Here is a 24493-nt window from a genome sequence, read left to right as displayed (position 1 = left end):
ATTTGGGGACACACAAGTACAAAATAACGGTGGGCTGTCATGTCATTAGCTGCACCATAATAGCATATTAAGCAGTTTTTTTTATTACGTTGATTTTGATGTTTATTGCATATTATTTCTCCTGTGAAACACACTCAGGAAACCTCAGGAACTTTGATCAAAATAATCCCACAGGGCATGCAGAACCCCATGAAAGCATTCTGACGTGATAAATTAGCAGGCATCTCATTGTTAGTGTTCTGCTCCATATTAATCACAGCGCTTTCAGCTCACAAACACCAACACCTGCGAGCATTTTACATGAACACGCACCAAATTGACGCGGCTTTTTGACTGATCCTTTAATGGCGGTTAAACCTGTATGTTTACTGACATAACTTGTTTAAATGGGACCCTTAATTATGATCAGTCAGCTGTTGGAATTATCACTGTCATCAGGTCACAGAAGATTAAATCTGAACCGCAGAGGATAAGGAAACCACATTGTTCCAAGTCAAATTACTGCGAATGTGATGAAAAGGCTTGTTACTTTTCCAATTCTTTGTTTCATATGAATGTAAATGAGGCAGGAGTGAACTCATTTCCCAGCACTCATATCAGCAGGATAAGGGGAACACCTGTTTCATTAGAAAACTTACAAAGGAGAAAACCTTTGGGATTTTCAGATATATTTCAGGACTTTGTCTTTCCTTCCAGGTTCTCTCTTACACTGCAACATATTACTTGTCCAACTCATAATTTTCTCTCAAGCAGCGACAGAGAAAAGTTTGGTGGCTCAATTGAATCCATGTAGAAGTGCTGCAGTCAGAGATGAGTGCAAGTATGACATTGGTATTCTGTGGAGACGGATTGAGATGTTATCACTACGATCACAAGGCGAAAGCCTCTCAGAGGGCTCGGAATGGATCACAGGACCAATTTCATTACATTTCTGACAGTCATTTGTAGAGACAATTATTTTAATTAATCTGCAGTTACTGGCTGACACACCCCTTCACTACGTGTCCATTTTTAACCATTTGTACACTTTTTTGATGAAAAGGATGTGCGTGATAGAATCAACAGAGAAAGAAAGATGGAGTCAGACTGTGAAAGGCCAAGTCTGAAAATATATAGACTCTCAAGAATGAGGGGGAAGAGGGAAAAGCAGTCACTTAATTTATTACACAGACTGTGGCAGCCCCAATGAAGCATCTCTCGCTCCAAGTCAGTCAGTCCCTCTTCCCACTGCTGTACGCACACGCTCATACACAGACACACACTCGAACATCCTGGATGTATCCAAGATACTTAGACATTGTTGGAGGTAAGTAACATCATTACAGCATCCACTGCAGTTATGCAGTAGTCTAAACAAAACCTTATCATTATTAGTGTACGACACTAAACATGCTCCATTACTGCAAAAGTTTTCATTGTCTAATGATAGTTAACTAAAAAGTTAGGGCTGTACCAAATAGTTCAAAGCTTCAAAGCTTTAACTATACCATTGACAATCAATTCTAAATCAATTGAATATAAACCTGGCTCCACCAATCCAGAGGGTGCCTTCATGCTGTTTTATGATCCAGTGCACTGCTGACAGTGCAAATATCAGCAAATCGGATCCAGGGAACGCTCCTTTTTATTTATTATTTTTACTGTAGCTCACACTTGAGTAAAAAGTTACTTTGACTATCCAGTATGTTGGTGTAGGTGTGTCTCTTCCTATAATGCATTCATGACTGTGTGAACATGAGGAATATAGTCAATTTTCCAGTGAAGGGCAGATGTAACTTAGCTTACCGTTCTGTTAGTCTCACTTGTCAGCTTATGGAGATGAACATTTTGCATACACATAGTTGAAGGATTTTTAAAGCGCAATTTAAGCTTGAGGGAAATTGTTTACAACATATTTACACTTCCAGGCTAGTGCAGCTCTACAGCCTACTTATCGAAAACTACAGGCATATTTTTTTCAGTCAGGCTCCTGGTTGGCAGTTTTCCACAAAACGTCCATGAAAGCCATCCATACCAGATTTCCTTGAAAAAAGGTGAACTTGTTTACTACCACAGTATGCCTTTTATCTATAGGCAAGACAAACATGTCACAAGAAGCAATATTTCAAAATTATGGGCCCATTTCTCACATAGTCTTTATTCTAAAATACACAAGGAAGTGTGATAGATTATATAATAAATCTCCAGAGGGGTCCCACACAGGCAAAACAAAACAAGCACCCCTCTTCCGCTATCCACCAAGGGATAAAGAAGAAAAAACATTGCTCCCAGTTACGAAAATGCAGAGACAAAATGATAAATTAAAATATAATGTGAACGAAGATCAGTGTGGCAGTGAAAACTGACACTTGGCTGCTATACCTGAATGAATATAACAGAAATAATGATGAAAGCCAAGATTATGGAAAGATTTAATCAGTGGCTTGATACATTTCTATAAGACGAAGATACACTATAAAATAAATCAGACCGTATTTCTTTCTTATCTCCCTCCAACCATACGTCTGCCTTATAACTTCATATTGACAATATTCTCTAAAGTATGTACCTCTCACTTTAAACCCCTAAGCTGCCAACCTCCACCTCACCATAATTATTTTTCCTCTCATCCTCCCTCCCCATCCCTCCTCTGCCTGTCTCATACTTCTCTCTCGCCACAGCATAAGGCTACTTAACACCATCTTAACTCCAGTGATAAACAACAGACTAGTCATTCCTCTATCAATCAACATCCCACCATCCCTGCTCTCTGAGTCTCTGAGGCTGTGCAATTTCCCAGTGCTTTTGAGGTCTGACTTATTCCCTTCCTCACTGTGTCTTGGCTTATTCTTTTCACGCCGTTTTTCTCTCTTCACTAAATCTGTGCTGTGTCAGCTTCTCTCCTCCTCTACTCTGTCTGCACGTTAATCGGAGAAGCACTTCCGTTTTACTTCTCCCAGCCCCCATCCCACACAAACAACCCCTCGTTCACACTTGTTTCTCTGCAGAATAAGAATTATTCTGGAATTATATCTAAATTAAACTACTCCTGCCACTGAGAATTGCTCATGCATATTTAATTGCATCTTAAATATCAATCTAACAAAAATCTAATAAGAAAAAGGAAATTAAGCAACAGAGAGGACATCCTGTGCATATTATGAATAAGTTGCCCTCAAAAGACTTTATAATAGCTGCTAAATGCATTAAAAACATGAGCAAAAGGATGTAACACAAACAGCACCATTGGATGCTACCATGGGCTGCTCATACTGCACCATGCCTCCTCCATTAGATGTTTTAAAAATTACTGGGATGAAAAACGCCAAAAACAATCATCAATTTACTATTTGAAAGAAAGAAGTTTTAGCCTGCAGCCTGTGTCTCAAAAGAATCGAATTAACTAAAACTTCTGATATTACATTTCTCAGCCAATTTAATCACCGCGGTACAAGGGGAAAAGAGAGCGAGAAAGGAAAGACAACAGCAAGTAATTGGAAAAACTATATCTTACTGGAGGATTTTCTACCGTGAACACACTGTTTTTCTGCCTCTTCAGCACACTGGATCTATGAGGGACAACACCAGAATCCTGTCTAAAACCTTGCTGTGTTCATCACTCTCACTGATGCTACTGCTCAAGTTCCGTCTTTCTTTGAGGGCTGTAACTAAAGTGGCGTGTGTTTGTGTATAATTGTGTGAGTGTGCTTGTGAGAGAGTGACAGAGAGAGAGAGAGAGAGAGAGAGAGAGAGAGAGAGAGAGAGAGAGAGAGAGAGAGAGAGAGAGAGAGAGAGAGAGAGAGAGAGAGAGAGAGAGAGAGAGAGAGAAGAAACGTCATCATTCTTTCATTATATCAGTTTGACACCTGGACTGTTGCCAGAGGACTAATGAAGTCTAATTTTAACAAAAGCCCAATTTCCATGAAATTACACATATCAGTATTTAATGTGACAATGACATGCACAGTATGACGGCAAGACTATACACAAATTAAGTTTTGTAGCTTTTTGGCTTGCAATGCCCAATAGCAAAGTGAATCTTGCTCAGAACACCTGATGCATTAATGACATTACAGCAATTTTTTTTCCCTCTTTTCTTGTTGTTTACTTAAGTAATGTGTGGAATAGTTATCATTCACTCAGAGACTGAGAGGCTAAAAAAGGACAATTTAAAATTAATTTGTGTCAAATCAAATATCTAGAAATGCCACTTGTGAGCTTCGAAGCAGGTAATGGTTTTGAAATTGAGTCAAAGCTGATGATTAAATCTGTAATGAACACTGGTGTTGATATGATGAAAATTATTTCTGGGATTTGGATGCGCTCTATGATTCAGAACAACGTCACTGACTTTATTTGATTCGGATGTTTTAGTATCCCATGAATCAGAACAAGCCCATATCGCTTGTAAAGGCAATATTGTACCTGCTATACATGTGTAACAGGAGAGTCATTTTGTGACAGCAGAGTAGTGCTCCTTAGACAGCAGAATTAGACTGTAAGGAATAATTATTGATGACAGATCTGCATGGTGGTGGAAAATACTACAAGGAACATCTTACAATCAAATGAAATCCAATAGAGTATAGCCCTGCAGTAAGTATAACCGCAATACAATAAAACTAAAGTTTTCCAGTTTGAGCTTCAGATATCTTGAATGTAGGTGGTAAAGGATTTGCAATTCATTGCTTTTTGCTTTATTATGTTCTTTACAGCGTCCCAACTTTTTGGAATTGAGATTGTATTACCATGATCCTTTAGCTTAATGCATATCCGTTACCCCTTTGAGGGCCAAATGGTTTTGTGACCTATCTTGATTAAAATTACTGGACTGTGCAACACTGGGACTGTGAATGCCATAGCATACGATTCACATCATTTTCACCATAATTGAACGATTTACTAGTACTCATTTAGAAGTTTCTTACTTCAGTTTGTCACCTGTCTGGTTCTGAATTCATTAAAGACCGTCCTTCTATGTTGATGTCAACAGAAGGCAAAGCTACTGCAAAGAACTGGTAGAAAGCATAATGATGTCACACAAAAGCACAACGATAAGCAAAAGGCTTGTTTATTCCCTTTTTTGTTTTTGCTGCACTTCCTCATCTAAAGAAGACAAGGATAAGCATTCTGAACCTGCCAGCAAGGGCTGTGGAACAAATGGATTGCCCCATCCATCAATCTACCCATTCATTTTCCCCCGCTTATCCAGGTCCTGGTCATGGTGGCAGCAGTTCCTTCTGCCCAACTTCCTCCTCATGCTAATCCATAGGGATCCCGAGGTGTTCACAGTCCAGAAATCATATGTAATCTCTTCAGCATGTTCTGGGTGTGCTTCCAGTTGGACCTGCTTATGAAAGCTCCACAGGGACCTGTCCAGGAAGCATCCTGACCCAATGCCCACACTGCATTTACTGGCTGCTTTCAATGCAAAATCCTACTGGATATTGGAGTTCCTTAACATGAGGCGAGCAGAGATATCAGGCAAAAAAGGTTTAATTTTGCTGCTTGTATCTACAGTCTCTTTCTTTCAGTCACTAACTAGCAATCATAATTATCTAAAATCTCGTATTAAGGTGTATCAGGGTATTTAGAAATCCCGTCAGGATGATTTTCTATACCGTCAAAAATAAAGACGTTGCTATCTACTCTATTTAAACTGGCAGTCTGTTTATGTGTAATGCACAGCAGCCGCCACCAGAGGACAGTCTCTAAGCAGCTTAGCTGAGAAACATGGCGACTAGCAGGACTTTTAAACTAAAATGACTCTGTTCCTGTTTGGGTATACGCTAGTGCTGCACGATTAATCTAATCGCAATCGCGATGTCACGCTGTGCAATTATGTAGCAATTATGTAATCGCATAAAAGAGTGCGATTTGCGATTTAAATGTGCACGTGCCTGTGAATGGAACTATCTGTCCCGTGTGAAGTGTTGAGCCCGGTGACTCCACATCCACACTCTGCGGCTGCAGGTATATAGTCACGTGACTACGCGGCTTTCAGCAGAGCCCCCAACATGGACGCCAAGGAGGAACCGGAGGAGGGACTAGCTCAGTTGATAGCGAAAAAAAATGCAACTTCCATTATATGGCAATACTTTGGATTCAGGTATGAAGACACTGACCAGAAAGACGTGCTGTGTCAAATATGCAAAGCTAAAGTCGCTACGTCCCGAGGCAACACATTTAAAACAACACGGAGAAAAATACGAAGAATGCATTCAAATGAAAGCCCAAACAGCTAACGTGAAGGATAAAACTGAAACCCGCCTGAGACAACAACAACAACAACGCACAATTACGGCTACATTTGCAAGTGTCACGCCATACGAAAAGTCCTCAAAAAAACACAAGGAAATCACTGACTCCATAACACACTTTTTGGGGCGAGACATGGTGCCGATTTATACAGTCAATAAGGAGGGATTTCGAAAAATGATTAACACGCTGGACAGGAGATATCAGCTACCCTCGCGGAACTTTTTCTCCCACACCGCTATCCCCGAGCTGTATAACAAACGCCGCAGTGAGGTTCAAATGGAAATAGCCACAGTCCAGTTTTATTCAACCACAACGGACTTGTGGTCAAGCAGGACCATGGAACCTTATATAAGCTTGACCGTCCACTTTATTGACGATGACTTTGAGCTTAAAAGCCGGTGCCTGCAAACATCGTATTTTCCCCAGGACCACACGGGAGAAAACATCGCATCGTGTCTGAAGGAGGCTTTGGCAGCGTGGGGTTTGTGTGAGGAACGTCAGGTTACCATAACTACAGACAACGCGAGTAACGTCATAAAGGCTGTTGAGCTGAATGACTGGCAAAGATTCCACTGTTTTGGCCATAGGCTTCATCTGGCCATTGGTAAGTTAATTGTTTTCTACACTCCTTTACTTATTTACGGTTTGCTTTTTTGTTTTGTTTATTCATTTTTATTATCTGTATCTTGTTAACTCGCCTTATATCATTCATGCATGGCACAGCACTAGCACAACTAGCTAATTGTCCTTCTGTATGTAAAAATGATCCATGCACTTACTGAAAATCAAATTATTTTAGATTTCAATTTTGTCACAACTCATAAACCTCTCACACACACTCACACTCACACACACACACACACACACACAATGATCTTTATTACTGTTTAAGACTCAGTTGTTTCAGATAATACTGCATGTGTCTTTGAACTTAAAGAGGAGAAGAGAAGTTCATGGGTGTCTTTCACTCTTCTCTTTAACAGAAAATGCTGTAAAAAATGAGGCTCACCGTACCAACAGGGCCATAGGAATATGCAGGAAGCTTGTGGGACACTTTTCCCATAGCTGGAAAAAAAGGGAAGCTTTAAGGGAGGCACAGAGGGAGCTCAACCTTCCAGAACATGCAATGGTGACAGACTGCCAGACACGATGGGGATCCACGCAGAAAATGATAGCAAGAATCCTGGACAACAACGTGCCTTGACCAAGGTTCTCTCTACTGACCGCAAAGCACGGCAGCTACTGCCCTCATGGCAAGACCTGGATGTCCTCGAATCCATAAACAAGGCTCTCAGCCCACTCCGGGACTTCACGGATGCACTGTCAGCTGAGCAATATGTAAGCATATGATATCTGAAACCCATTCTCCATATTCTCAACACCTCATTGCTGGCCGAAAACCCTGAGGACACTGACCTAAGATCTTAAGCTAAAATCCTAAGATACCTCAATGAAAAATATCAAGTTAGAGAGGACCTGCTGAACATCACAACATTCCTCGATCCAAGGTTTAAATCAAAATACATGAACACAGAGGAGATGAGGATCGTGAAGGAACAAGTGATCTCTGAGGTGGTAAGTAATAATTTTCTCTATTGCTGCCAAGATATGATTCTTATGTATTCTAAAGTGTGTCATATAATTAAAAATTCTTCTCCTCCTCCTCCTCCTCATAGGCGGTGGAAATTCACCAGCAGCAGCCTGGACCTCAGCACACCACAGTGATGAAGGATAGCCCAGATTTGGACAATTCACCACCTGCAGCTAAAGCTAAGAAGAAAACTTTAGCCAGTTTCTTCCATAACAGCACACCATCAGCATCAACAACACCAGCTACCTTGATGGCACAGTCCAAGGATGCAGTGACTACTGAACTCAACACATACACTTACATGCCTGGTGCCGATCATGAAGAAGATCCACTGAAATGGTGGAAGTGCCACAAAATAAATTTCCCTTTGCTGTCCAAACTAGCACAGAAATATCTGTGCATACAAGCAACAAGCTCTGCGTCCGAAAGAGCTTTCAGCGCAAGCGGTAATGTTGTCTCAGCCCATCGCTCCTGTCTGAAACCAGAAAAGGTTGATATGTTGTTTTTTTTTAATCAAAGAACCTCTAAAGTGGTGGTACCCTTTTAGAAAGAGGATATGGAATAACAAGTTCATTGTTTAAAAAATAATGTACAGTGGTATTTTTATTGCTTTTGGTGTGGTTAACTGATTCACTTTAAGAGGAAGTTTTAGTAGGATACAACTTATAGTCCATTATTAAAATTTAACCACTGATTTTTGTTACACTCCTCTTTAATGTCCTTTTTTGAGCAGTCAAAATGTATTATTTTATTGTTCTAGTTGTACTTGGTGTTTAGAGAAAGGCCTCCACAGAAAGGTCTTCAAGTTATAATGTAAAGCAAAACAGCCTTTGCACTTTTAAGGAATGCCTTTGTTATGTTAAGAAACAGGCATTTGTCTCTGTTTGCACTTTGTAGAAATGCCTCTACTTTTTTTTTTACTGTACAAAATTGTGTATCAAGTAGTACTTGAAAGGTTTACCAAAATGCCAACAGAATGGTCTTTAAGTTTACAATTAGTGCTACTATCTTTGTACTGCAGAAATGCCCTTATTCTTTTCAAGAGTACTGTAGGAACTTTTGTTTCAGTAGTACTTAAGTTTACATAAATGCCAGCAGAAATGCATTTGAGTTTACAGTAATGACAGTTTTTTTGCCATTTGCAGAAATACCTTTATTTTCAAACTTTATTTATTTTTTCATATTAAGTTATTTAGAAAAAAATACAGTGCTGTAAACTTCAAGTTTTGAATTTTTTGTGTCATATTTGTATGTTTTGACTTGAGAAATATACAAACTATTGTAATTTTCTGTTGTCCTTGATATTCAAGCAAGTATACTTATGACCCCATTCATTTATAATATCGCAATCGCAAATCGCAATATAGTCCACAATAATCGCAATCGCACATTTTCATCAAATCGTGCAGCACTAGTATACGCAAACAAAAATACTGTCATTTACCATATACCCCGGTGAAATGTCGAAAAAGGTATGATGGTATGAAAAAATGGATACCGCCTAAGGCTTTTTTCAGTCACAAGCTATCGAAGCATGTCTAAGCATCTGGCAGGAAAATCTGTTGCTACCCTGACTGAGCCTTTGCTAAACCCTTTACTAAGTTAAAAGAAAATGCCAGATCAAATCCTTAACCTAAACACCACACAGTCCCATATGTGGCTATAATCTCTAAAAAAAAAAAAAAAAAAAAAGCCAAAATATCACACTTCCACATGGACAGACTCAACTTAATATAATCGGTTTTATATATATATATATATATATATAGCCAACAGTTAATTAAAATACATGCTGTTTGATATAAACTTGTCCTTTTTTTGCACTATATCTCCATGATTTCTTTGGCGCTGGGAAACTAACCTTTCATCCTGCAGTAGCGTGACTCAAGGAACGCAAGGCAGCTTTTAGGGCCGAAAAAAAGCAAACATCAACATAACAAAGATAAAAAAAACAGTCTTTGGGGTTGGACATGACACTTAGCACAATGCCATTAGTGCAGTTACACAACTATCCACAGAAGCATGCTCAAACACAAACACAAAGTTGAGAGCCCTGTGGAGCAGATGATTAATGTCATGGGAATAGAGCAAAAATGCCTCCGAAAAGAATAACATGGCAATGGGAGGTGGATGGTGGATTACTATGAAAGAATGTAAACAAAGGAACAACTGGATCATATGCTTATATTCTGAAATTAACCGTTTATTCATATTTCAGATTAACTCGAATAAGTTGAGCAGCAGCTTTGACTACATACTAGTGGAGTTCTGCTCTATTATCCAGCTATAAGTGTGGGATAAAATGATTTTACTCTTATCCATTATCTCAGCTAAAACTTAAGTTAAATGTTGTAAAGGAGCCAAGGCATTGGGAATACATGTAGCGTGACCTTACCAACAAGAAGGCGGATAGAAACTGGCACCTTTCATACTGTCTTATTGGAATACTAAATTAGATGCTTCCACTAGCAGGTGTTCTCAATTTATATTCACTTGGGTAAATTATCATTGACACTTTAAATATATGGAACATAATTGAAAACATAATATTCAGAATGATCTACTTCTACTACTATAAAACATAATAACAATACACTTTTACAACCTTATTCCAAAAAGGTTGAGATGCTGTGTAAAATATAAATAAAAAGAGAATGCACCAAATTCAGAATGAGTACATTGAATTGTATTCAAGTTCAGGTTTGTATTATGATTTTCAGTGTCCCGACTTCTTTGGAACGGAGGTTGTATGTTGGTGTTTGTCAGCAGTATTAAGTACCAATATATCATTTTTGGTGATTAGCATCAGCTGATCCTTGCTGGAATTGAAGACATCAAAAAGGTTTGTTCACTGTGAAAATGTTTGGGTGCAAGTTGATTTCAAACATCAAAAAGAAAATAGCAAATTACAATCCAACAGCCCAAGCGTTTTGGTAACTCTGTATAAATGAAAAGGCGACCCATGGGAATCCTTTCTAATCACATACAAAGTAATGGCAAATTTGCTTCCACTAGTACCAAATCAGATAAACCATTCTAATAGCAGGCCTGCTCCCTGAGATCAAGCCAAACAATTTGTCAGTGATATGCGTAAACATCCTAGCAAATGCACTCCAGCTCCCAAGTGGCCAGCATAGTGTTAGAAGGGGAGAGGGTGAGATGACTTCAACAGAAACAGAAACAAGGACAGAGAGAGAAGAAACAGAGACAAATTGATAAATGGAAAAGAGTGGTGTTAGAAAGGAACAGAGAAATTGAAAATGCTAATAGCGAGGTAGAATGAGAGACATTACAAAAACACCACTAGAGTGTTAATTCGGTAGAGGTAGGAAGCTGCTCATGCACTATTAAAAAGCAGACTCCTGCAGGGATATTGAAACAAATAAACACTCCACAAGCCTCTCCACATCACGCAGATGTGATGGTACTGCAGGCACTATGATGTGAAGTGCCCAAACAATGCACAAATAAAGCACCACAAAGGACAACGGTACACAGAGGCCACCAGTGTGGAAGTGAATTGACGTCATTGAGTCCTTGACGCACGACAGATTTTGCTCCTCTGAAATGCATTCTCAGCTCAAGAGAGCTAAGGGGTCCACATACTCCTCCCTCCATGTTGTTAATCACGCTGAGAATAATGCTATGCTAATATTTCACCACTTCGAATGTTATCACTTATTTGAATAGGCATCATTAGTGGTTATCAGCCTCATAGATATGGGCTAGACGGGGCCTGCTACACCTACTAGTAGGTTCAGAAGGCTGTTATCATCTGTTTATGGTTCGGTAACACCGAAACAAAAGAAGACTTTATGAAAAATAAATTTGTCAGTGATCCCTGGTGGACAAACTATATTACTGCACCACCATTTCTAAATTACCTCAAACATTTCTTTGGTATTTCTGTGTTACAAGTCCATGTTACATATTGGCCACCACCTATGCCTCTGTGATAAATTATATGGCTGATATATGAGCCTGGCTCTATTTACAAGATCTGCCTAATTTACCCTTCAATCAATATACAACCCAAATTCTAAAAATAGAATGCATCAAATATCCCAAAATAAAAATGTTTCCCTAGTTTGAGCATTAAATATATTGTCTTTGTAGGTCACAAAGGATTTGCAAATAATTGCATTCTGTTTTTATTATGTTTTTCACAGCTTCTTAACTTTTTGGAATCCGGGTTGTGACATCAATCTCGAAGAGTGTTCAATGAACCACACGTACGCTCAGATTATTGATGCACAATTCGCGTGGCAACTGTTTTTGTGACTGTGTGTGTTTTCTTTCTATGCTTTCTGTCCTGAGAAGCAAAAACACCATTTCTACCACTAGCACAATTTTAGATGAATAGTTGTTTACAAGTTTTGCAAGACAGAGGGAGACCATGGGCACATGGTGGAAATGGTGGTTTGGGGGGAGGGGGTTGAAGATAAAGAGATACTTATAGATGCTTTTGCACCCACAAGACCGTAGATGCCCACCCACTGTCTCCTGGCGAGCAAAAGTGTGACACGATGAGCAGCATAGAGAGAGAATACCATCTTTGTGTGAGAGCATATGCTTAAGGGGCTCAAAAATGAGGGCAAAAGTGAAAAGAGAGAAAAATTATTCAGACAGTCTCCCTCAAGCCTGTTCCTGTGGTTCCACAGTCAGTGGCACCTCAGGAAGAGGGTGGGTGTGTGTGTGTGTGTGTGTGTGTGTGTGTGTGTGTGTGTGTTGGGGGGTGGGGTGGGGGGGTGATGGTGGTAAATGTCAGTTGACTGTGTTGCACAAATACAGCAAGAGGTACAATCAGTCTTTTGAGTTAGCACTCACCCAACAATAAAAACAAGTTTAGTTAAGACTAGTCTCAGGGACTGAGACTTAACTGATAGTTAAAACAAATGTCCCATATTTTGGTTACAGGCTTAAAGTACCAAGATAACTTTCTTTAAAAGTTATTCAATCTCTCTGATTTCGGGGAAAAAGATAACCGTTTATAAATCACTGTTGTATGCTAAATTAGAGGGAAAAATGGGGCATTGTGATTATAGCCCCAATGATTTGGAACGGATACTAGCTAATATGGATATCAATGTTTTAGAAGGAAATTACTTTTTAATACGTTGATCTATATTGCCATTATTATACCACTTTTTTAAACAACTTACACACCCCAGTGCATTTTGAACGGAATTGCTCATATACTTGCCTGTGTACAACACTTACTGGAGGACCGAACTAAAGGGCACTAATATATTGTTAATTCTGAGATCACGGCTGAAAAAGTGACAGCAGGGCCATCGTAAATGATGTGTAATGCACTTCAATCAAGCACGGTGTTAAAAAGGTGAGTACTACCCATACACTGCAGCTACAATTGATGAATTCCAAAGCAATGTTTCATTGAGTCAATCAAAGGAAACTTAGCCGGCAAACATCTTCATTATAAATGTATTAATCTTTTTAATTACATTTTCACACAAAAATAGAAATGTCTTTAATGTGTTATCATGGTCTTCACAGATCCCTGAGCAATATTTTATTACCAATAATGCAACAAATATCAAACCTGTATTTATTTTAATATGTATGTTTTAATGTCCCTATTATTCATATACTTTTAATGTCCCTATTATATATATATATATATATATATATATATATATAAATAACCTATTGGTTTTTATATGTCAAAAACTGGTTGTCAGCCAAAAGCTAAAGATTGGTAACCAATTTCTCAAAACGATTGCTAGTGGAAACCTGGGAACCATTACTGTCGAGCCCTGTATTTTTGTTAAAAGATTAGGTGCTCAATTTTTTCCACCCCAAAAAGGTTGTGATTGGCTTTGAAGTTGTCGATGTGAGCAGTACCTGAATAACAGAACACATTTGAAAAGTGTGACGACCCATGTGTTTCCCTCACGCCCAAACCCACTAAATTACACAAAATGAATCAGGCTCGCATGAATTAGAAATTATTAGAATTGAAAGGCACTGGTATTGACAAGATTAATTTTACAAACTGAGTGTAGCACTCACAAACAAACACATCCACACGAACATGCATGAACTAACACAATTCCCTCAAGAGCACTCATGTAAGGGGAGACAGATGCAATCACTGCCCACCAGATACCATGAATTACTGCTTCAGTTCCCTTGATACAAGACACTCACAAGGCACAGCACTTCAAAGAACCACATGCAAATCAAATAGGCTATATCCCAGTTGGTTTAAAAAAATCTGAAAACTAGGGCTGTATTCATATTCCCTGTACATGGTTTGCAGTGCAGTTGTGTTTAGAATAGCAGCAAACTCATAGAGAGAACAGTAACAACCTATAAGAAATGTGAGAGTTCACCAGAGTTCAGACAGCCAATTTTCTTTTCAGAGTAATGCTTGTACAGTTAAGCCAGAACATATTCATACCCCTGTCAATTTTTTAGTTTTCGATTTTTAAAATTTATACAGTGGCTCTCAGTTTTGAATTACTACACAACCAAACACCTTTTAGAGTGTGATAACAAAAAAATCACTACGTCCAGAATTAGCCATACCCTCTTATAATCATGACAACTAACCAGAAAATGTTACAAGAAAATTATGTTTTCCGAGGCAGAAATGTGTTAAATACCATTGTAAATTTTCCTTGAATGTTCAAGACCAGTTGTCTGCCCTATATAAGTTGAGTAGTTAGTTAAATTTAGGAATCAACACAGCTGCAGTCATGCCAAAGACCAAAGAGCACAGTGAGGACTTGCGAGCAAGGATTATTGATGCCCAAAAGGAAGGAAAAGGATACAAAAAAGTTGCCAAGTAATTTAAAGTGCCAGTTTCAACCATAAGGACAGGGTAAGAAGGCAACAGTGTGTCGCCTCGCTAGAAAGATTCAGAGAATTACTACAAAAGGCTCTTCTGGCAGAACTGAGCTCAACTGCTGTAACTATATCAAGGCAGACACTCCATCAACATTACATCAAGGTGGCCTCCATGGACGTTGACCAAGAAAAACTCCTCTCCCTCAACCAAGGCATGTGAAAGTGCGCCTAGCCCATGCAAAGGCTCACATACAAAAAGATGAAAGCTTCTGGTCATCTGGCGTTTGGTCAGATGAAACAAAGATTTATGGGCATAGAGATGTGGCTTTCGTGTGGCGAAAGAAAAATGAGGCCCACAAACCAAAGAACACCTGGAGTGCTGGACTTTAACAGGACAACGACCCAAAACATACTGCCAAAGTGTTGGAGAAATGGTTTCAAGACAATGATGTGAAAGTTTTGGAATGGCCTGGTCAAAGTCCTGATCTCAACCCCATTGAGAACTTATGGGTGGAACTCAAGATTTTTCGCTTTTTGCATTTGTTTGTTTGTTTGTTTGTTTGTTAGTTTAAGTTGTAATTACAAAATACATTTTGTATGCCTGAAGTCTTTCCATGTCAGTGTTGCTTTTGGGCCGAAGAGCTACTGTATAAATTAGAAAAATCAGAAACTCCTTAAAATTGACAGGGGTATAAATCATTTTGGGCTTAACTGTATGATCTGGGCCATAAAGTACCACAACTTCCCTTTCATAAAGAGATATAATTTATTTGTAGTAATAACTGATCTATAGTCAAATATCTTAACCATCATTCCTTTTGATTTTCACATAAAGAAACTCTAATCAGGTCTCAAAATTCAAAGGATGTTTTTTCCCCCCAAAGAAAACATTCCCTGTTATTGTGATGACGGTATACTGTTGCTATGGTCCCCTGTAACATAGCAACTAAGTGACTTATTCAGTACATTTTCTATAGAACAGCTGTGGACTCCCGATCAAGGCCTTAAGAGCAACCCCAAGGGCGGTGGAGACCCCAGTACACCCAGTGGTGGGGATTACAAAGAATGGGCTTACACATGCTAAACACATGTCTGTCGGAAACAGGAACAGGGATGTTTGTCCTACCTTATTCTGAAGCAGCAGCGGGTTTTGTCTGATGAGGATAATTGGCCCGATAGACATTCAGTGTGGTCTTAAAGGGAAAACAAGACATGTTAGAGGCCTGAAGTCACCTTGGTACACAATATTGAAGCACTAACTAATTAAAAATGTATGGCTGTCAAAGTTGAAGGCGTAATGACACAATAATGCTTTAACACCAATACTTTACATGCATTAGCGCAGGTTGTGTTATAATGACCCATTCACACAAAGTTGAATGGCAACTCGCAAGCAATAGATAAAGAAATAAGGTATTTTGATTAGCGAGTTTAGCTACAAAGTACTGCCAGGCTTCTGTTTATAAGACCAAAGTTATTTACAGTGACTGTCAGTGATAATTGTGGTACAACCAGAATACATCTAGTCTTAAATTCCACTTTCTGGCAAAGCACACAGCTAAGCCCCAAAGTCCCAAACATCCAACTTGATAATGGCAGATTAACACTGTGAAGGTTCTGTGAGAAAAAAAACCCTCTGTATCAACTCATATGAAGACCACACAACTAGGAGGAGTTGGGACAGACTATGACTGCACACACAGTTACATCTGAGTTACAGCCCATTATTATGACCAGCAGTGGGAAACAGAAGTTGCTGGTTGTTAACTCCAGTTCTATAAAGCTACAAACTTGCATAAAGCAAGCATAATGTTCCACACAATGTTGATGAGAAAAATACTTTTTCGAACAGATAAAAAATGTGTAATTATTTAGCAATTAATTACAGATAATCGTGCTATTATTCCCACATAAATGATTTGACAGCCACAGAAAAATAACTCAATAATTCACAAAATAAGGATGTTTGGTTGCTTACATACCTGGTCTTATAGCCATGAAGAAATCCCTTTATGAATAATTTTCTACTAAACATGTGGTTTAGACATAACACAAAAAGGTCATAGCATGCTGAAAGCATATTTATGCCTGTATGAACTGTATGTGGCACATCTCACCCCTCTCAGCAAGGAATAAGTGTCAGCCCAACCAGGAGATGAGATGAGAGGGATAAGAATAAAGCCTTCAAGGAATGAAAGTGTGGCATCTTCAGCATGATTAGGTATTCACAAGCAGACAAGACAAATCAGAGGTAATAGGGTTAGACATCAGTGCAGAGAGCAAAGACAAATGAAAGAGGAAAGGAATAAGATGTGAGAAAGGGAGAGAAAATCTCTGACTCAGAGTTCAATTGATAGCAGTGAACAAACTCTATGACGTACATTGACCAACTAAAATGACACTCTTTCAGCAAACCAGTGTAGATGGACATTGCTCTTTAATAAAGTCAATCCATTTTACCACCACCCCACACACACACACAGGCACTTGAAATGTCGATTAGCTCATGTATCAACATTACACACACACAGGCTTCCCTCCTTCTCCTCTCCATCAGAGGGTGAAATGACACTATATCTCTGATCCTGTCAGAGCTCTAAAAAGTTACATTAGGCCTCAGCTGTGATTTCAATTTCTCTCATTTGCGCCGTTTTATCCTTTTTGCTGAACCTCAACCCACACATCAGGTGGGTGTTAAAAATGTTCTTGTCAAAAACGAAATCTTGCAAGTGGAATATAACCCGGTACTGATTCATTTGGATTCCTTTAAGGAAAGTATTGCAGCCTTGTTACATTAATTAAATTAGAAATCAGTTGGGTTTGACTTCTTAGTGAACTCTTTGCCTTGACCAGGTTACTGCTGCATCAATAACACTACAGCAAGATGTTCATTTTAGGAAAAACAATCGTAACGCTTTATAATAAGGTCCTTAATAACCATAATAACCAAGTAATAAGGCAGTGTTCTCGCTTTAGATCCGGTAGTTGCAAAAAGCATAGTTAACTTATAGTTAACTTATAATGGATGAGCAATAAAGTATATTTTAATATCAATAAGCAAACAAAATAAGATTAATAAAGGCATGGCAAAGACATAATGGGTGGGTCATGGGTGTTTGTAATGCCATTATTAACACTTATATAAGCTTATAAACACACAATAATGTTAATAAGCATCTTGTAAGGACTTACAAGGGCCTTATTACTTGTTAATTAATGGTTATTACAAGGACCTTAATATAAAGCGTTACCAAGAACTAATTTAACCACTGACAACTGAGCAGATGACCCCAAATTGCAGATAACCCTGCCAATGTATGTATTTCTAAATTTCATATAAATTATCAACATTCAGCTGTGATGTGTAATATTCTTGATAAATGTTTGTCAGATAATCGGTTCAAACTAGCCTGGAATCCAAAACATCCACTGAGAGTTTCTCACAGTTAAGAAAATTGCCATTTTGTTTATTGAATTAGTGTCTGTATCAGATTGTCCATGTAACTATCAGTTTTACACTGATGGGCTGCTAGAGGGATTTTTTGGTTATCAATAAGATGTTTGTAGTAGCAACACGAACTTAGGTCACCTGGGAATTAGCTTGTCAAAGCAATTGACTTGAGTCAATTGCTTTGACAAGCTAATTAAATGTTCTCGAAGACTACAGAGTCCAAGAGTATAGGAGAGACATGTTAGACAAATCCTTCCTGATTTCAATTTCTTTTTAAGAAACTAATAATTTGATTGCTCTGATCCTATTCAAAATGTTTGTAAAGTATGTATACACTGGACGAGCTCGTAAGTTAATATTTTGAAATACAATCTCCTTAAAGCAGCACCACCAACAATCACAGAGGAAGCCTATCTCAAGATTTATATTCCCAGTAATTCTGCACCAGGAAGTAAATGTATATTTACAGATTTATGGTTACAGGAGGCATATAAAAATATAGTAGCACTGCATTACAGCCCATACACATGACAGTGTGACAGTCCAGTAGGACAGTATCTCATAAAAACATGCATTTACCGGTTCCATTTATCTAATTCACTGAATCCACTTTAGAGTTGGATAATTTCTCTGTCCTGAGGAAGAAGGTATGCTACCATAATAATATTAACAATAATAATCATTATCATCATGTAACTCTGTAATAACCCCTAAGTTATTTTGTTATGAGTTTGGTCCCAATTGCAAATAAAGTATGATCTTCCTTCATGACTCTGACACTTCCTAGGAAAGATGAGTTATTAAACTGTAGACAGCAGAGGTTGTGACAGCTTGCTGTATGTAAAGCACTTTGAATTACCTTGTGTTGAATTATGCTATACAAATAAACTTGCCTTGCCTGCCTTGCCTCTCCGATCTAGCATAATGAGAGTGCACTTGAACTCAGTGCAGGGAGTAATATGGCATACAATTAATGCTAATATAAATTTATTTCTTGATAGTAATTGGTGTCATCTATGATGTGCATTAATTAATATTTGATGCCATTTAGAGCACACTTATGATTTCTTTCCCCTAACCAAATATAATTAAAGCCATTAAATGTTTGCTGCTTATCAGCTTGTTGGTGCTCTGATAATAAAGGTCATGGGCAAAGAGACACCATATGCTTTGAGCTTGACCAATGAGAATTTGTGCATTTTTGTTATTTAATTTCAAAAGCTTTACATGCAATTTTACTGATGTGTAGTGTAATAGCACCCGCTGTGATTTGACACTGGCTTAAATGCTGTCCAGAACAACTACGAGTGTAGTGTATAAGAACTATGACTCTAAACTACATTTCTCGTGATGTATTTATCAAATAATTCTGTCTGAACTGAGCTGACAGGGATCATTAAAGGCATTTCTGAAGATTTTGTGCCTTCTCATCTTTACAAGATCTCTGACAGCAGTGTCTTTTCTCAAATTGTGTGCCATTTGGTGCAGCTTTAAAGTTTCATAATGAAATGTTCATTATTTATAAAAATAAATGTGGCACCCGCAATAAAAGTGACACAGATGGCCCTATGTGGGGGAAACACTGATGTCAGTGTTGATTCTTGAATCACTTCAGTAACTTTTACCAAATGTGACTTTTTAGGTTTAATTTCCCCATCAGTGCTACCACACACTGAATTATTAAATCACTCCAATCACATTTGGCCTGCATGTTGATTTTTAATCAGAAGATTTTGTTATATGTTGAGTATCAGTTCTGGACATCACTTCTTTGCATAGTTTCGATCACTATAGAAATAAAGGACACTTCACTTATGGATAGTGTATTTCTTAAGTCTGAAAATAAATTGCAAGATGCCGCTAGTTACGCTAATTTGCATATCTTTGACACCATTACATAGCTTTTTATAGATCTACAAGATTTTTAAACATTAGATAACTTATCCCAACAGCTTCATCCTTCATCATTAGCTATTATTATTTTTCAAACTGCTGCCATCTCATCACTATGCATCTAAATAGACTTTTAATTTAAAAAACACTTTTTACAGTGTCTGTTATACTGAAGCGTCATGAAAAAATTTACTCTTAAACTGTGTATTCTGCGAAAAAAAAACAGAACTTTGTCAAGTGAAATAATTAAGAATAAAAACAAAGGAGAAAGATATTTTTGGGAAAAACAATGGGGATTAGTGATAAATTGTTAAGTATGCAGATTCACAGCTCATTCACACTTCTGTCTGGCTGCTAATTGATCGACTGAACATGCTGCTTCTCTCCCACACTCACTAAACAGAGTAAGTCCAGAGACAGACAGCCACAGAGCACATTCACTGAGAATTGTTGGCAACTCTTTTCAAAGGAGAGAAGTTAAGGTCCGCCCAAAAGGTCACCTTTACCGCTTTCTTGAAAAGTGTCGCAAAAGGAAGTCGACCTTGCAAGAAAGTAGCTATGTTGGCAACTGTCCCCTGACTTCCTACAGTTGTTGCTCCCTCTAATCTCTTACGCATTTTATAAAATATGCTGGGAGAAAGGGTCCTAGCAGAATTTGAGTGTGTAGCTACCCTTTAAGCTCGCTTTGGTGACAGAAGCTTACACAAAAAGAGAAAAGAGTTTCACAAGCCCCTCGTACACAGCCTGTTCAGCAGGAATGTTGCATAGATATTTTGCATCGCCGCTATGTATAAATGCTACAAACAAGAAACGGGGAGATGTCAGAGATGACAGAGATGTTCTGCTCTTAACCTGGCAGTAAGAGCTAGTAACAGAGCTGAATCAACATCTGTGTGAAAGGGACAGACGGCAAGGTGGGACTACATGCAAGTCTAATGTGTCTATTCATAGACTGTACAGTATAAAGAATGGACGACACATCTCCACTTCCTCCTACTGTACCAAAGTGAAGCAAAAAACAACACAGATACGGCCCCCGCCACAGAACACACAACACGCAACACTTGAACTTACATCAGCGCTATAGTAACTACCAAAATTGGAGGAAACAATCTTTGGGAAAATGTTTTTGACATGTGCTTTGAGGTTTTAGTTTGTTCCTATGGAGTGGGCGGGGTTTATGATCTATATTGCAGCCACCCAGCAGGAAGCGATGAAGATGTTTTGGCTTCAATTTAAGGGAACTGCCAGGCAAACAGGGAAGACAAAGACAGACAGAGCTAAAAGAAAAAGATAAAAACACACTTATCAAATGCTGGAGGTGTGACAGCAAAGCAGACAGACACCTTTAGAGGCACTGAATTGCAAAATCGCTCAGATGGACTACTGTACCTACAGTACAACCACAATGATTAAATCAGCCAACAGTGTTCATTGGACTGTTTTTTTACGACGATAAATCCACTTTAAGATTTTTCTCTCCCAGTCATTTCTTATTAATATTTAAAACATTGCTTAATAATTAATTAAAAATGTGTTCTTCTCACACACTGTTGTTATCACATTATGGCTCCATGATAGCTACTCCTTGGTAATAATTTTTAAAAAATTCTGCAAAAGTTATATGGACTGCAATAATATATGCCACAAACTCACTCCACCACCAATGGCAACAAGCTACCATGTACCATACTTACCACTGGGAGGAACTAGATTTCAATGTCTTGCTCAGTGGCTGATGTGGACAGGAGGTGCCAGGGATTAAAACGCCAACCTGGACCAATTATTGAACAACCCACAGTACCAGCTGAGTCACAGCTACCTAATGTCAGAAACATAAGAGCAAACATCTTGAATAAGCAAAAACACCCCCAGGCAGTGAGATATACCAGATAGGTTGTAAAAGTACCAGGGGGAATACTCGCAAGTTATCCTATTCAAACATCAATGAAATGTCCAACAATGTCTCTGACAGCAAAAAGATGTTCACTAAAAGTTTTTCCTGCATACCAAAAGGTGCTATAAAGATGATCTCCACCACAGGAAATTAACATGAGAAATCTCTACTCAAAGAACACTTTATATTTTTCATAGATCAAAAATATCTGCCAACTTATGTGATGCATGCAGTAATATTAGATGCAGTACTGGCATTCAATGACACAGAAAAACATCAGGACTGAAAGGAAAGGAAACCTTAAGATATTCAATGTTGCACTTTACTGTCTTCTGCTATCCTTTCAGGTTTTTGTTAACCTCTTAAAAATAAAAGTGGATTTACGGCCTACTGCAATCTCACACAGCACACTTAAATTGTTACCTACATAGAAATTGACTTGTGGGATTACTGTAGCGAGAGAAACAAAGACTTATAGATCAAACATTATTAGCATTGTCAGCAACAAGCACAGAGATGTGACTTTTTGACGGGGTTAACTGAGTAGTTAACCCCGTCAAAAAGTCAAAGAGCTTTATCTTCGAGTCTGCGGTGAAAACAAGTTTGGCAGCCAGAAGCAGAGAGAGAGAAGAGAGACTGAAGTCCAATAGTTTTGTAGTTTACTGTTAGCTGACGTTATGTTAGGTCACGTTTTAGCATGCTAACTAACGTTAGCTATTAAGTGCTAGCCTCGCCGTTCAAGACAAATACAAAAACCCATGGAGCATTTTAGGCTTACAGCTACAAAAACAAAGACAGGTGTACTGATAAATAAAGCTGGTTATTAAACATGGTGCGCTCTCGGTGTCAGCCTCCATGGCACCTGTGATGAACCAACCCTGTTATTTCGCCCCTCATACAACGTTATAACATCGGCTTTGTGACTCTTTGGCAAACTTTTGAAAAAAAAACAACCCAGAAGGTCGTTAAAGACACTTACCGCAGTTATGAAGATGTTTAAAAAATCCTAAAAATAAAATATTCCGTCCACTGCACAAAAACCGCCTTGTTTTTTCTCTGTTTTCCCCCCGTGTCTCAGGTTGTGTCTCCTAATCAAAACAAAGATGGCTACCGGACATTACATATCATCTTGCCGATATGGAGGAGGTGAAGTTTAAAGTTTATACAGTCTATGGTTTAAACGTTATATTTTCAAATATTGGAGTTAGTTCAAATTACTTTTATACATAACCATAAATACGTTATTATTTTTATATTTATTCTTGTGTGGTGTCAATTAACATGAATTCAGCATTGGTCCTCCTGCAGCCAAACTTTATTTAGTTTACTTTATTTGGCTATTAAAAGAGGAAAATAATTTTGCTATAATTTCAATAGCCTATTTTTCTTTTTTAAATTGTTCATTACAAAAAAATATATACAAGCAATAAGGTCATACAAATATATGTACGCTATAAAACCTGCAATATATAAAACCTATAATATTTTATTTCATCCTCGAATACCCTCAGGAGTGATTAACATCCTAAGTAACATCCTATGGTATGTGTCTTGTATAATTTCATGTCACTATATAATGGTAACATGCATAACTGCCAAAACAGTAAATAAGAAAGATGTGCAAGTCAAATACTTTTATAGTATTACTATACTGTATATTAGGTCACTGGGACACAGCCTCATTTCTTTGTGCATGCATTATTCATTGATGGTTTATAAGGGAATATGGCACATTAAGTGTATTAAGTCATAAGGTTTTATTATGACCATGAATACATTTTATTATGTATACGTTTCCTTGTCATTTGCAGTGGTTTGCCTAAAATTGCTTGTACTATTAGTGCAGTCTTTCTCACACCCACCTTGTCCCAAGTGTTTATCCAACTGGAGCCAAATGTCAAGATCCTGTGTTTGAGCCTATCATGGAGTTAGCCAGTAACCCCCTATGTGACTTGGCTGCTTCAAACAGGGCAGGTCATTGGAAAAGGCAGATAAACTGTAGCTTGTCTAAAGGAGAGGCTAAAAAGAGAATAGAGCCAGACAGATAAAAGACTCAAAGACTGTTGACTCATCTCAGTGCAGAAGCTGTAGCCAAGATAATACAAAACCAAAGTACTTGAAGTTTAGCTGCCAGTGAAATGTAATGGATTGTAACTTGAGTGAATGGTAAGCCTCAAGATTCCCTGTGAGGATGCAGCATGTCTGTAGTGCAGTAGCTTATTACTGAGTCAGTTTAAACAGATGGGTAGATGTGCACACAACATCAAGCATTCAGTGAATTTCAGATCTCTCTTTGTCCCCTTTTAATCACAAGTTACTTGTTTCCAAGACACAAATGGAATGATTTTCTCCACTCTAGCTGTACTGAAGTATTGACCATGCCTTGAAGGATTTGATATTCATCCAAGGTAATTTGACTGATTGGTTCGCCCTCCCCGGGTGAAGGTATGTTAATCAGCAAAATCACCTGGGGTGAGCCCAAAAGATCCCAAAATTATTCATCTTTTCCTCTGTGACATGAAAACTGATGCTGGTGTCACTGTATGGCTCAGCAAAAGCTGCTGCACAGTTGTTCCCCCCGTGGGGAGCTTTTAAGTTTTAAAGCAGG

At 38.3% G+C, this 24493-nt stretch overlaps 2 protein-coding genes across 6 annotated transcripts in view; one reads left to right on the top strand and one right to left on the bottom strand.

The window, feature by feature from the left end:
• Positions 1-23082, bottom strand: part of gpat2 (glycerol-3-phosphate acyltransferase 2, mitochondrial) — a 125121-nt gene extending 102039 nt beyond the window's left edge. Inside the window, exons 1-3 of one of the 5 annotated variants that reach the window (XM_059338221.1) lie at positions 22865-23082; positions 21686-21810; positions 15771-15837 (exon numbers count right to left, since the gene is read on the bottom strand). In XM_059338221.1, coding sequence (XP_059194204.1) covers positions 15771-15827 — 57 coding nt within the window. In that variant the 5' untranslated portion in view covers positions 15828-15837; positions 21686-21810; positions 22865-23082. The remainder of the gene's footprint in view (positions 1-15770; positions 15838-21685; positions 21811-22864) is intronic. The other 4 variants (XM_059338218.1, XM_059338219.1, XM_059338222.1 and 1 more) reach the window with 4 other exon arrangements.
• On the top strand, positions 7703-8531 carry LOC131975503 (E3 SUMO-protein ligase ZBED1-like). Its single transcript, XM_059338229.1, has 2 exons — positions 7703-7815; positions 7917-8531. The coding sequence occupies exons 1-2, from the start codon at positions 7765-7767 to the stop codon at positions 8376-8378; spliced, it is 513 nt and encodes a 170-aa protein (XP_059194212.1). The 5' UTR covers positions 7703-7764; the 3' UTR covers positions 8379-8531.
• Positions 23083-24493: the final 1411 nt, after the last annotated feature.

This window comes from Centropristis striata, chromosome 7 (genome assembly GCF_030273125.1).
Source record: "Centropristis striata isolate RG_2023a ecotype Rhode Island chromosome 7, C.striata_1.0, whole genome shotgun sequence".
Classification (NCBI taxonomy): domain Eukaryota; kingdom Metazoa; phylum Chordata; class Actinopteri; order Perciformes; family Serranidae; genus Centropristis; species Centropristis striata.
Note: the sequence above shows the minus strand (reverse complement) of the source record. Positions and strands in the feature narration are given on the sequence as shown.

What these genes read in the sequence shown, in the direction of transcription:
- LOC131975503 (XM_059338229.1), top strand. Translation starts at nt 7,765, where the DNA reads ATGAACACAGAGGAGATGAGGATCGTGAAGGAACAAGTGATCTCTGAG. An exon ending in AACAAGTGATCTCTGAGGTG is followed by an intron (nt 7,816 to 7,916) that starts GTAAGTAATAAT and finishes TCCTCCTCATAG; the next exon opens with GCGGTGGAAATTCACCAGCA.